This window comes from Hipposideros armiger, unplaced genomic scaffold (genome assembly GCF_001890085.2).
Source record: "Hipposideros armiger isolate ML-2016 unplaced genomic scaffold, ASM189008v1 scaffold_53, whole genome shotgun sequence".
Taxonomy (NCBI): Eukaryota; Metazoa; Chordata; class Mammalia; order Chiroptera; family Hipposideridae; genus Hipposideros; species Hipposideros armiger.
Genome location: NW_017731403.1, coordinates 1,784,224 through 1,798,862, shown reverse-complemented (window position 1 = coordinate 1,798,862; position 14,639 = coordinate 1,784,224). Strand labels below are relative to the sequence as shown.

General features: G+C 41.8%; 1 protein-coding gene across 4 annotated transcripts in view; it reads right to left on the bottom strand.

The window, feature by feature from the left end:
- LNX1 (ligand of numb-protein X 1) overlaps positions 1-14,639 on the bottom strand; it is a 168,200-nt gene that overhangs the window by 25,497 nt on the left and 128,064 nt on the right. For 3 of the 4 annotated variants that reach the window (XM_019640804.1, XM_019640805.1, XM_019640807.1), the window contains 3 exons: positions 6,019-6,260; positions 5,342-5,494; positions 801-1,003 (listed from right to left, as the gene is read on the bottom strand). In XM_019640804.1, coding sequence (XP_019496349.1) covers positions 801-1,003; positions 5,342-5,494; positions 6,019-6,260 — 598 coding nt within the window. The remainder of the gene's footprint in view (positions 1-800; positions 1,004-5,341; positions 5,495-6,018; positions 6,261-14,639) is intronic. The other variant, XM_019640806.1, reaches the window with a different exon arrangement.

Genomic DNA, 14,639 nt, shown 5'->3' with positions numbered 1-14,639 from the left:
CTAGAAATAATAGGATGAAACTGTCATCTGAGTATCAGACAGGAAATACATGACCAGGGCATGATTTCTGGTCCCTTTTGGCATATGCTTGACTTCTACCTGATAAACAACTTTTTCTTTATCCTTTCTCTTCTGAAAATCCCTCCCTTATGTATTCCCCTCAGAGGAGAGTATTGCCCAAGGCTTTCTGTTCCAGCACCTGTCTCCCCTGGAATGTCTGTGGGTTGGCGGGGATAGCTTAGGGATTACTTTTTTTTTCACAGAGGGCCATTAAACTACAGGAAATTTACCTTAAAGTGGCGTGTGAAGGAGAATGATTAAATAAAATACAAAATGTTCAATAATCTACTCTAAAAACAATTTAAGATATGCTCCAGTTTTACATTGTTTTATGTTATTGCTAAAGTAGGAGGAAGGGTTAGAAAAGAGAGAGAGGAGGAGGAGGAGAATGAAGGGAGAGGAGAAAAAAGAGGAGGTAGAGAAATGGAAGGGGGGGAGGATAGAAGCAGCCAGAAGGGAGGAGAAAGAGGGAGACGGGGAAGACAGAGACAAAATGGTAGAGACAGAAAGAAATATTTATATACAGAGAGAAAGGAGAGTGAAAGAATGAGAAAAACAGAGAGGGACAAAGACCTATCTCAATTAAGTTACAAATCTCAGATGACGAGCATAACAACATAGCAACTATGGAAAGTGACTACTCCACATTTATTTTAGCATTGCATCCATCCATCCAATTATTTGCTCTGAAGTGATTTTTATTAATCCCCTTTTCATGACCCCACAGTCATAGTCTCTACCTTTAATATGATGTCTCCTGGCAGGAGCCGGCCGTCTCTGGCAATCACTCCATCACGATAAATGTATTGGATAATGATATGGACCAGTGGGGTTTCGCTGCCTCCCACAAGCCTAATGGAGAGGCTTTCATTGGGATCCACTCGATTGATCCTAATGCTGGTAATTTCACCATCTGGAATCAGGTGATACAACCTTGGAAAGACTAAAATGGACCAAGACAGTGTTTATTTAAGACGCCCACCCAACGCACATTCCCAACCACTCTTTTTCTTGCCAAATTTTGGTTTCAGCCAAACTAAACTATGCATTGTTCCTCATACATGTTTTCCATTTTCCTGCCTCTGTGCCAGCATAAGTTTCTCTGCCTGGAATGTTTTTCATTCTAGGACTCAACCCAGTTTTTTCTTCCAGGCTGCATGAAATGATCCCTTCCAATTAAACTCTGCCCTGATCCATCTTTCCCTGCTCCCTCTGGACATCCCACTTCTCATAAAGCTTTCTCTCTATTTGTCACGGCACTCAACCTTCTATTATTATTATTCAAGCCTGCTTCTTACCTCCCTCATTGGGCTCTAAGATCCTTGAGGACATAATTTATGGCTGTTCTGTAGATCTCCACCCACAGGACACTTCAGCTGGTGTTTATTGAGTAAATAGGAATGAATGAATGAATGAATGAATGAACGAATGAATGAAAGACTGGTCTTTACGGAATGGGCTGCAAGTTTATCACTTACTTATCAAGGGACAAAATAGAATAACTCGCTCTTCTGTCCTCTGCGATCATTTTGAAGATTTCTTCCTGAAAGCGCCTGCTTTTCAGGCACAGGGATGCACCAGTCCTCTCTACCAGACACTGTTGTCAGTTGAGGAAGTCAAACGGCCTGATTCGTGATCCAGAAAAGAGGCCCAGGCCTCGCTGGCAGCTTTAAGAGGCTTGTCCCTGATCTGCCTGGGTCACTAAGTCAGTAGTGCTAATAGGCTAGTCGGAGATCGTCTAGGCTGGCATTTTCCACCTTGATCTTTTCATTGAGGACTCTTCTTTCCCATGAAATGCCTCATGCCCTCCCCACCACCACCTCATGTGCCCCGACATAGACGACCTGCTCCAGTGGTTGTGCTGCTTGATTTTACAAGTGAGGATACTTGAGCTCGGAGAGGGGAAGTGCTATGACTGGTGGGAGGTTGCAAAGGTAGGTGGCCATCAGAACCAGGTCAGAACTGGGGCTTCTAATGACCTGCCACCCTGTCACCTCCCTCAGGTTTCCCTGGAGCCAGGGGTTCTCACCCAGGGGACTTGTCCTATAGACCTCGAGCCAGTAGCACTGACTGGCACTGTTCTGTACCTCACTGTGTATAGAAGTATGCAGAGGGTCACCATTAAACACTGGCCAAACTACACCTCGCTTGGCGGAAGAAACACCCGTCCGGAGTTGCTTGAGGTTTGAGTTTGGATGTGGTGTGTGGAGATGCTTCTGTCTCCTGTGGCTGCTGACAGCTGCCTCTGCCCTAAGATTCTCCCTTAATTATGTCCTTTGGGAAGATCAAGACGACAGGCCTGGCTTGGCATCATGCAGTCTTTGTGACTCTTTTCAAAACCCATGACCTTAGTCCACTTTCCCTAATGAACTATGAGTTCATTAATGAGTACTCAACTCTCTAGGAACCATACAGAAAGAATTAAAGTTATTTCTAAGTATGATAGAACATGATAAACAAAGCAATTCAGCAGCCAGAGGAAGCCAGAGGCATTGTAAATGTGGGTTCTTAACCTTCACTGGGGTTTAATTTGAAGAAAGAGATTGGCTTTGCTGTGAGGCTGTGGGCAGCCGTCTTAATCTGTCAGTTCCTGGTGCTAACAGCACTAGGGTAATTGAGTTCAATTAATGTTTAAACTTCTCTGATTACATTAAGTAGGGTCTACCACAAGCATTTGTTTTAACAGGTCTGGTGACAAGGGAATGGAAATTAAAAAAAAATTTTTTTGAGTAAAGAAGGATTTGGAAATAATCATCAAAGTTGCTGATTTTCTCTCTCCTCCCCCCTCCCTTTCCACCCTTCCTTCCAACAGATTTACAAAAACCAGACTCCCAAACCTAAACCCCTCAAGAAAAGGTGTTTGATTTGCTCGTCAAAAGACACACCCAGTCACACTTGTAAATGATGTTAATGAGAGCCACACCAGTGAGACCCTAGTGACCTTGAAGAGTTAAAGTAATTTTTAAACTGCCAAACTTCTGTTGTTCTGGAAAGAAATGAAATGGTTCAATATTCTGTCTTCACTCAAGGAGTAAGGGATATAATGTTATTTACGAAGAGTTTATTATATGCTGGGCATTGAGCTAAACAATTTGCATGCATAGTTTTTTGTTTAGTCCTAACAATCCTATGAAGTAAATTATTATTATCCCTGTTTTTTTTAGATGATGAAACACTGAAGCTTGGAGAAGTTAAGTAACCTGGCCAACATCATGCAGCTGATAAATATTAGCTGATAAATAGTAGAGCCAGTCTCTTTACTGATGTAAGGAAAGACGGATAAACCATACCATGAGTTCACCAGACATCACTACCAGCCTCCCTGAATTTAAACGCCTCACCCAGAGTAACACCTATTCCAGAGTAATAGCTTCCTGGAGCATCGAAGCAAATCCATTCTCTCCCACTCTAAGCCCCCTGCACACATAACATGGCTGCCATCTTCATCTTCCTGAAACACAGCTCCAATCCTGCAATAACTCTACACAAAAGCTTTCAAGTAAATTCACTGATCCAAATCAAGTCCAGACTCCTAAGTGGCATCCAGGACCCTCTCTAATCTGACCTTAACCTTATCTCCCACTACTTTCCAACACAGTCAAGATCTCAATGCCCATTCAGATCATAAACCATTTCTTAAACATGGATTACATGGCCCTACTTGGCAGTAATGCTGCTCTCCCTATGGCTGCCACTATCATTTATTTCTACCTCATTCTTTGGCATTTTATTTTCTTTTAGTCTTGAACGAAACCAGGACTGGCTTTTGTAGTCTTTGTATAAAATTACAGAGCCTAGGTTAGTGCCTTACTCATAGTAATCTCTTATTAAAATTGTTTCTGCAATAAACATGCAAATAAATCACTCAGGCAGGAGAAAACTTTATACAGAGTATGATTAAGGAGACTTTAATAAGAGAAGACTGGCAGAAAGGAAGTTCTGATCCTTTTACTTATTCATTGCACAAACATTCAGTGAACACTATTATGCACCAGAGATTGTGTCTGGCCTTGAGAATACAAAGGCTCAGAAAAAGAACGCTTACCCTCATAGGTACAGTTCCAGTAAAAGATGATCATTGCTATAATAGAGATACAGGTGCTTCAAGAACACAAAGGAATGGGGGACTGAGGGAATCAGGGAGGGCTTCCAGGAGGAGGCCCAGCCTATGCTGAACCTGGGAGGAGGCATTAGAACGGCAGCTCAAGGAGAGTGGGAGTGCAGGCTGGACGACAGCACGGAAGTGAGCCAAAGACAGTATTCACAGGACTGTAAGTTCAGGATAGTTAGAGCAAGCAATGTGTGCATGTGTGAGTGTGTGTGTACAGGATGAACAAGTAAGCAAGAAGCGGTCATCTAAGGCTGCTCAGGAATTCTCTAAAGGCATGCTAAGGACAGTGGTTTGACCAATGGTTAAGAGAGGGGGCTCTGGAGCCAGAGAACCCGAGTTAAAATCCTAGGTCTGCCATTTTCTAGCTGGATGACTTTGGGCTAGTTACCTAATCTCTCTGGGCCTCAATTTCCCCATCTGTAAAATGAACATGATAATTCCTTAGCATTGTTGTGATGTCTAAATGACTTAGAACACTACCTGAGACACAGGAAATGTTTTTTTTGTGTGTTTTTTTTTTGTAGCTATTATTACTGCCCTGAAGCTCTAATATAAAAGGAAGGAAACAGAACAGTATTTCCTCAGCTCCATTTATATTGGGGAAAACACACAGGATCTAAGATCTAATAACAACTCTGCATAAATTCTAGAGCCACATTACCTGATTCAACATCTAGCAAGGTAATTTGGGCCAAGCTGAGGAACCTCCCTATGCTTCAGTTTCCTCATCTATAAATCAGGGATAATAACAGCAGCTACTTCATCAAGTTGTGAGGATTACATGAGTTAACGCGTGAAAAACGCTCAGAAGCACACATCATAGTCATAATAAGAATAAATACTTATACAGTATTTACAATTGACCCTTAAAACAACACTTGTTGTGGTAGGCACTGTTCTAACTGCTTTGCACATATTAAACATAATTATTCTTTATATGCATTCAGCTAGTACCTGAAGGTAACACCTTTTCCCTCAGTCTATGTAAACAGATAACTATAATTTCTGCCTGTAGATACTAACGTGAAAAGTAGGCTAATCAAGGTCAGAACTATTTTATACCCTTGGGAAGAGAGTTGTCATAGAAAGTGAGTGGCGGTGAAGTTGTCGTCACCCCTGAAGTCATCCTGGAGGGCCAGCCCCTTCCCAGTCTGTGGAGAATTCATTTACCTGCAGGCGCAGTCGTGTTTTCAAAATTTTCTCTCCCCTGGTCAGCTTGGTTGGCAACTACATTTCCACTCTTTGTCCTTCGGAGAACACTCAACGCTCGATTTATTTTTTTAAAAGATCTGCTTCTGATAGAAGATCGCTCAAAGGGCCGCGCTGAGGAAAAGAGAGAAGAAAGGAACAGTAGCTACACATTCATAGAAATCCTGTTTTATGCATGCTTTTGGTAAGAGATGTACAATAAAACATGAACAGTGATTACCTCTAGATGGTAGGATGTTAGAATTTGCTTATGTATGTTTTCTAAATTTTCTACAATGAAATATATAGGGCTTGTTTAAAACCTGCTTTTCTTTCTTCCTGGGCTTGGACTGAATACAAGAGCATCTTTCTTGGGCAGCACGGATGGGAAGGTACTGATATTGTGGGGGTGATGAATTAGGTCTAGCTTCAACTCCTTTCACTAAGTCAGATTACACACATTTTTAATGACCTGAGGTACTCGTGGTTTCATTTCACTTTGGAGAATTGGACATTGGGTTGCTGCCAAAACTACCAGAGTGATTTCTCCTTAAAAAAAAAAAATACAAACATTTCGAGAACTTTCCACACTGAATATTCCACAGAGGGCCATCCCAAGGCAAAGAGCCCATTCCCAGACAACCACCCATTTGACTCACCCCTCGTTCGGTTGCTCCGGCCAAAGTCCGAGGGACTGTTTGCTGGCTGACCATCCTCTGCTGTGGCCACATAGGCAGGGTTGTCTAGGCCAGGCTCGTCTGTCATTAAGGAGATGGTGGCAGCTGCAGACACCTCTGGGGAGAGTGCCATTGCAGTAAGGCTTGCACAGCCATCTGGACAGCCATCCTGAGAGCGCCTCTTCCTGTCTTTGGTCAGGCCATAGTGGGAGGCACCTTTACAGCTGTAACAAAACCAGTGGACGTGAGAAATGGCTTTGGCTTTGCACGTAATTCATCCAGGCTTCTTCACATAGGCATGCTTGTACCACGTGGAGCTTGATTTGCTCACCCCGATATCCACCTCCCTGTTCATATGTATAGATTCATATACACTTGCCAACCAAATGAACTGATCATTTGAGAAAATTTTTTAAAAGATGCTTGCTGCATTCTTTTAAAGCAATCTCTACATGGGCCCCTGGTATGCAAATTTATGCAAGTTGTCATGGCATCTATGAGATTAAGGCTTGTAGCTGGACATCTTCAACTCTTTGGACTTGGTAATTCCTCCTTGCTGGTGTTTATTTTGACCATGACAATGCTTAGTCACACTCTCAGTCCTCTCTTTTGGGCTTAAGCTCCCAAAGCACTGAACATAAATTCAAAGCTCCTCCCAGCTTCCATATTTAACTGTTCCTGGGCACAGAGTCACCATCATCACAAAGCCACAGGGTTACTCAGCATCACTATTCTCAAGAGGCAGGCTTATCAACTTCCCTTCACTACCTCTAGGCTAGTCTCAGAGCGGCCAGGACAAGGGGCTGGGGGCTCCTATGTACTAAAAAATTTCATTCGTTGTCATGCCTTCTAATACTGGGAGAAAAAACAATACCCATGGTCTTTAAAAACAAAACAAATGACCATCTGTGTTAAAGAGCAGGCCCAAGGGCCAGGAGACCAAGGTTGGAGTTGATCTAGGTCCATACTGTGCCACTGGGCAAGTCATTTCAGCTCTTAGGTAGGGTTTTGGTCAGCAAATGGTGGATTTAACTATCTCATTGCACTGTGGTAAGGAAGTAGCCACAGATAGCCACACTGGCTTCCACAGTTGTGAAGGCAGAAATCATATGGGTGAGCCCCTTTAAGAAGTGGCTGCTTGCATATAATGAATATGCTTAATATAAATTATTTTTATCAATTTGTTATAGAAACCTTATATGGTTGAACTATTTTACACACTTGGTCTTAGCCCAAAGGCTGAGAAGTGACAAGCTAAATAACCCATTTTAGAGTCTATCTGGGGCGATGCTTCTTGTTTTTTAAAGTAAACAGAATCAAACAGCAGTCTGCGTTCAATATGCACGCAGGATTTATATGGCCCGTAGAACAATAGAGCTTGTGGCTAGAAGGGCCTGTTGTCTGGATCAGAATCCTTGCTCTAAAACTTACCTAGCTGTGTGATCTGGGGCAATTTTCTTAACGTGCTTAAAGTTCCCAATCTGCACATACATCTTGGGCTGCTGTGAGGTCTGGCTGACACTAAGTCTTGTTAAGAGTTTAGTACATTGCCAGATAGACAGTAAGTTCTCAATAGATTGGAGCTACTTCCATAATTCATCCATTCTTTATTTTATTTTATTTTTAAGATTTTATTGGGGAATTGGAGGAGGGGAACAGCATTGGGGAATTTGGGAAGGGGGACAGACAAGTTGCTGTCCTTTTTTGTTCTTCTGTCTAGTTGTGGAGGACGTTGCTTCACTGGCCCATGTTGGTATTATCATTGCGCTCTTCCCAGGTGAGGCAGATCAGTCGCTGGCCACTGGACGGCCGCTCATGCTGGCTGCCAGCCATTCATGGTAGCTTTACGGCAGCCCACTGCAGCCTCACTGCAGCTTATACCGTCGCTGGCAACTCACAGCAGCCCAGCTCCAGGTCGAGCTGTTGTTCTCCATCTTAGCTGTAGAGGGCACAGCGTCAGTGGCCCTCATGTGGGATCTGAACCGGGGCCCTGCTGCTCAGAACTGGTGTCCCAAGCCAGCTCTTAACCAACACGCCACTCAGCCAGCTCCATAATTCATCCATTCTAATGCCAGTTAATTCATACTTTAACATCTCTCAGGTTAGGATGAATGGGTGACTAATGGGGTCATACAGCTTCTGTTGCCAAGCCACCATCACAATGCAGATGCCACTACCTAAGCATGGCAAACATGGTCACAGGTGTCCAACTCGTCACTTCCATTGAGTTGCATCCATTCTTGGTACCATGCCATTGAGTTTAACTGTCATTAAATGTCTTAGAAAAGATTACATTATGATTCAGTATTAAAATGAAAAGTTACTTGGGGTGACCGGTTCGCTCAGTTGGTCAGAGCATGGTGCTGATAACACCAAGATTGACAGTTTAATCCCTGCATGGGCCACTGTGAGCTGTGCCCTCCTTCAAAGAGTCAACTATGCCATTGTAGCGTGAAAGCAACAGGTAACCAATGACCATGACTGTTTAAATAAAGTTTAAACAACAGAAAATGAAAAGTTATTGTATATATAGAAAGTCTCAAAAGCAGAGCAGTGGCATGTAAATTTGATATTGATGAAGCAAATATTCATCGTTAGAAGGAAGACAGATGTTCCACATTTTCTTGCAAAAAGCCAAGCACATGCTTTATTTGCTTAGAGAGAAAGGTGCTTCCCCTGCCCCCCCCCCCCAGAGATGAAAAGTGGTGTTAGATTTTGTTACTGAGATCATTAAAAAGGGTAGACCTATTTTGTGCCAAATAACACAGCTAGAGGGCAGGAGGGGTTGCCGCATGTGTCTGAATGGATTTCAAAACCACATGATGTGACCAATCCACACATCTCAGGGATATCTTTAAAGGTATTGAGATCATTTAACCAGTGGCAGATTTTTAAAATTTCTTTTCTTGTTGGTACATAAAATATGCTGTTTCTTATGGCATCTTAGAGTTGATGAAATGTGGTTTTACTGTTAGAAGAAAAAGACTTCGATTGTACAACCCCACACTCTTGCCATAGAGTGTAGCTAGCAGCTTCTAACGCTAGCCTTTCCCTCAGAGTTCAGACTCCCTGTTTGAACTGATGAGGTTTTACTCCTCAGGTTAGTTACTTTGGCCTGGAATTGTTCCGCTTAAAAATAGCGAAGTGGTTGATATAAGAAACTCAAAAATTGGAAGAAACACTGTGTGATGGAAAAAAAATAAAAGCCAGCATGCATTCGAGTGGCTCCAAAGTCATAAATACATGAGTGGAACACTTCTAGACAAGCCAGCAGTGTTTGGTTAGCAATGCATGGGTAGCAAGTTCCTAGACTAGTTAGTTGGACTGGAAAGTGTCTCAGCAATGCCCTTGCCCTTGACCATGTGCCCTGCCAGAGCAGGAAATGAATTTTCCAATTAGACAACTGGCTGGCAAAGCCACAAACCATGGCTTTCTGAGGGGACACAGCATATCCCAGTGGAAAAGGTGGCATCCTGTTCTGCTGCCACATTTGTGAGGAGGGTTCAAGTATTTAAAAATATCTGAATCCCAAGACTGTACCATTAAGAAACCATTGCTATTTCAAATCTTTGGAGTTCCAAAGACACATCTGAGCCCAAGTAAGGAAAACCTCATAAAATGGGTAAGTAAGGTTTCCCTATGGCCTCATATCACAGCTATTCTTACAGTGGTTGGAGGGGGTACAGAATATAGATTTAAACATTCAGACTCATAAGCCTTGGTTAAAAAAATGTTCTGCTAAAGCAACTCATACTTGTATAATGGTGCTTGCTCCAGTTTCTTGGCTTAACTTAAATCTGAGGCACAGAGTGATCTATGAAGGTAGCAGCTTGTACTTACTAATTATCTCTTTTGTGTTGACTAATGCTGGGGCCTCTTGATTTACAAGCACAAAAGAGGGGAGGAAGACGGGAAGAGCTGATTAGCATTAGCCAGTACAGGAACATACGGTGAACCCTGGGTTGTGTTCAAAGCAAGCAGGATTTATTCTCCCTTTTAGTTATCCTGAGCACTAAGTACTCTCAGGTGGTGATGGGCGATGGCCATGAACTTGAAAGATGAACATAAGGAACATGGAAAACCATTTTTTCAAACCATGCACTTTTGACATGTTGTTCAACAAAGCAACTCTGAAAATTGTTTTGTTGTTGTTTTTTGTTTTTGTTTTTGTTAATAATGAAGCTCCTATATCCTAAGCTCCTATATTAAACTTAGTAGAGGCAAGGCAGTCTTAATATAAGAATGTTAACAATAGGTATACCATGGAATTTTTGTTTTTGCAAGGGTGGGGAGCAAGAAGAGAAAATGAACCCCTTTCTTGCAAAAATTCCTGAGTCCATGACTTCACTACTGGTGGAAGTCGACTTGAAGCAGGATGGACCCCAGGCATAATTCACAGAAGCTCTGATGGAGTATGCTCTGCTAAGTTCAGCCAACAGGGTAACATAAGCTGGTTTGCAGGGGTGGCTCCCTTCTGATGGTGAACTATCCACTTATGATAGAAGAATAAAAGTTGTCCACAAGAAAGCAAGCCTCAAAACCCTCATAACAGTCTGGGTAACTACACAACCTCCCTTTGATCTAACTTCCCTCACATTCTTTCTTTCTCAGTTCATTTCTGAATTAGGTAAACAGTGAGTCTGCTCTGCTCCTCACGTCGAGTTCATTAATTACCCAGTCTGATCCTATTTTAAACCAGTCTTGCAAACTCATCTGCTAGTCAGGTGAGGAAATGAGGGAGTCAGGCTGGGTAGGGACCATAGTGAGCAGTGTTTTAAGGGTACAGCAGCCTACAGACTTTGCTGGTCATTGTCTCAAGAAAAACCAGCCTAACAGCAATTGGGCAAGAAATAAAAGACATCTAAATTGGAAAGGAAGAAATAAAACTGTTACTATTTGCAGATGACATATTATATAGAGAAAACCTTAAAGACTCTACCAAAAAACTGTTAGAACTAATAAACAAATTCAGTGAAGTTCTAGGATACAAAAATCAATATACAAAAATACCTTGCATTTATGTACACTAATCATTTCTGTACACTAAAAATTATCTATCAGAAAGAGAAATTAAGAAAACAATCCCATTTAAAATTACATCCAAAAGAATAAGATACCTAGGAATAAATTTAACCAGGAAGGTAAAAGACCTATACATTGAAAACTTTCAAGACATTGATGAAAGAAATTGAAGACACAAATAAATGCAAAGATATTGCATGTTCATAGATTAGAAGAATTAACATTGATAAAATGTCTGTACTCCCAAAGCAATTTACAGATTCAATGCAGTCCCTATAAAAATTCCAATGGCATTTTTCATAGAAATAGAACAAACAATCCTAACATTTGTATGGAACCACAAAAGACCCTGAATAGCAATCCTGATAAAGAAGAACAAAGCTGGAGAAGCATTACACTCCCTGGTTTCAACATATATTACAAAGCTATAGTAATCAAAACAGTATGGTATTGGCATAAAAACAGACACATAGATCAATGGAACAGAATAGGCAGCTTAGAAATAAACCCACAGACATATGGCAAATTAATTTACAGCAAAGAAACCAACAAAATACAATAGGGAAAGGGAATCTCTTCAATAATCGTATTGGGAGAACTGGACAGCACATGTAAAAGAATGAAAACTGGACCACTATCTTACACCACACTCAAAACTTAACACAAAATGAATTAATGCACATGAATGTTAAGACCTGAAAACATAAAACTCCTAGAAGAAAACACAGGTGGCAAGTGCTTTAACAATGATATTTTTGGATCTGATACGAAGACAAAGGAAAGAAAAGCAAAAGTGAACAAGTGGTGCTGGATCAAAGTAAAAGTTTTCTGCACAGCGAAGAAAACCATCAACAAAATCAAGAGGCAACCCATGGAGTGGGAGAAAATATTAGCAAATCATACCCAAAATATATAAAGAACTTATACAAGTCAATAGTAAAAGAATAAACAACCTGATTAAAAAATGAACATAGACTCTGAATAGACAATTTTCTGAAGAAGACATAAAGATGACCAACAGGTACATACAAATATGCTCAACATCACTAGTCATCAGAGAAATGCAAATCAAAACCCCAATATCACAAATAAGCGTTGGTGAGAGTGTGGAGAAAAGGGAATCCTTGTGTACTATTGGTAGGAATGTAAAATGGTGCAGTCACTATGGAAAATAGTATGGTGGTTCCTCAAAAAATTAAAAATAGAACTACCATATGATCCTACCAGATGATCCAGAAATTCCACTTTTGGGTATTTATCCAAAAAAATTGAAAACACAAATGCAAAATATATCTGTACTCCTATGTTCATTGTAGCATTATTTACAATAGCTAAGTACCCATCAATGGATGAATGGATAAAGGAAATCACACACACACACACGCAGTGGAGTATTATTCACCCATAGAAAATAATGAAATCTTGCCATTTGCAACAACATGGATGGACTTTGAGGGCACTATGCTAAGTGAACTCAGATAGAAAAAGAAATGCCATATGATCAGGTATGTGAAATCTTAAAAAAAGAAAACAACCAACCAACCAAACAAACAAACAAAAAAACCCAAGCTAATAGAAACAGAACAGATTGGTGGTTACCAGAGGTAGGGGGCTGGACATGGGGTACAAAAGGGGTGAAGAGGTCAAAAGATACAAACTTCCACTTATAAAATAAATAAGTCATGGGGATGTAATGCTCAGCATGGTGACTAGTTAATAATACTGTGTTGCATATTTGAAAGCTGCTAAGAGTAAATCTTAAAAGTTCTCATCACACACAAAAATTTGTGTAACTATGTACGATGATGGATATTAACTAGACTTATTGTGCTGATCATTTTTTAATATATACAAATATTGAATCATTATGTTGCACACCTGAAACTAATGTTACATGTCGATTATACCTCAATTAATAAAAAAAAAGACCAGACCAGTGTTACTGAAGCAAGCAATTTGGAAGCTGAAATCCAATTTTTAATGTGAAATCTCTTGATTTTAAAAGTTGGCAACAAGTTCAAAATTTTTAAGACCTTTGTGTCGGCCAAACAAAACACATCTGTAGGCCAGATCTATCTCAAGGGATGACAAAATTCTAACTTCTGGGAATAAAAAAAACCTGCCAGTGTGGGTTAAGTCAGACAGATTCCTCTCTTTTCAGTCCTCCAGAAGCAGCACCCCAACCTCTTACTCTTTCCCCAAGCTCCCTTGCTCCCCATTTGTGTAAGAGTGTGTTTGCATGCATGCATATGGAAAATGGCCCAAAGAGGGTTCCCTTTCATTATTCGCCTCAGCCTCGTTTATGATCCAACTCAGAGAACAAGATTGAGTTCTCAACTGTGTGTCTTTCACTCATGGGAGAGCTAATCACTTGCCCAAAGCTTTTATATAATGGGAAAGAGAGACAGTCAACACTAATAGATGTATTCACTTTCAGGCAAAGAGAATTAAGATTTGGGGAGCTCTGGAGGAAACAAGATTCCCTGCCAACAGCTGGGTCTTAGGCTTCAGCAGCTCTAGTGAACAGAATGAGTGACTGTGAAACTTTGCTCCAAGTGGGTGCCAGGGGCCAGGCTGGGAGGCTGCTGCAGCAGAGATGGTCCCTGTGATAGTGACAGGCTGTCCTTTGTGTTCTCGAGCAAGGTAACTGGGAGACAGGTCTCAGGGAGCCTCAGGAATCAATCCACTGTGCTCCAGCTCACATAAAGTCCTTGTCAGGGTGCTGGTGACTCCAGAGGCTGAGGGTGGGCCTTGGTCATGCATGCTTGGCACCCAACTCCCTCTCCAGGGACACCGCTCTGGCCCTCCTGACACCATACTCCAGGGCTTTGCAACACACCCTAGCCTATCTCCCTGCTCCTCGTTTTCCTCCCCATTCCCTCATCCAACCCATTGTGACCACTCCAAACATAACTTTTTACTCAAAAACTTCCCATGGAAATGTTTCCCACTGCTTACAGGGTCGCGTTCCAACTCCTCATGCGGATGTTCCAGGCCTCCCCTGACCTGAATCGATGATGGCCTCGCTACAGGCATGCAAATACATGCCTATATCACCACAGTCTGGCAACTCCAACCCAGAAAGGGGTTGGGAAGAGGACAGCTTACATCGATAGGCCTACCCTGTGCTGTGTTATGCTTTACATATATGGTCTTCTTTTATCCTCCCAACTGGCCTGTAATATTAGTTAAACCACCTCCACTTCACAGATGAGGGTATGGAAGCTAGAAGGGAAGAAAGCCCTGTCCAGGTTCACAGGGTGGAGTAGGGATTTGAACCCGAGCTGTGGGGTTCCATGCTTTCTCCCCCTGCATGGCCTGGCCTCCAGCCCAGAGCCTCCCCTGCACTCCAGGCTCATATATCAAAATGCTCACGCCACGTCTTCACCTACATGTCTCATATGCCTCTGAAGCTTCACCTATCCAAACACCCTCACCTTCCCAGCCAAACCAGCTCATCCTGTTCCTTTCCCGTTTTATTAAATAGCACATTACATCTGTCCTGTTTTTCAGGCCAAAACCCGCAGAGTCATCCCTGATTTCTTTTTTTTTTTTTAAGATTTTTATTGGGGAATTGGGGG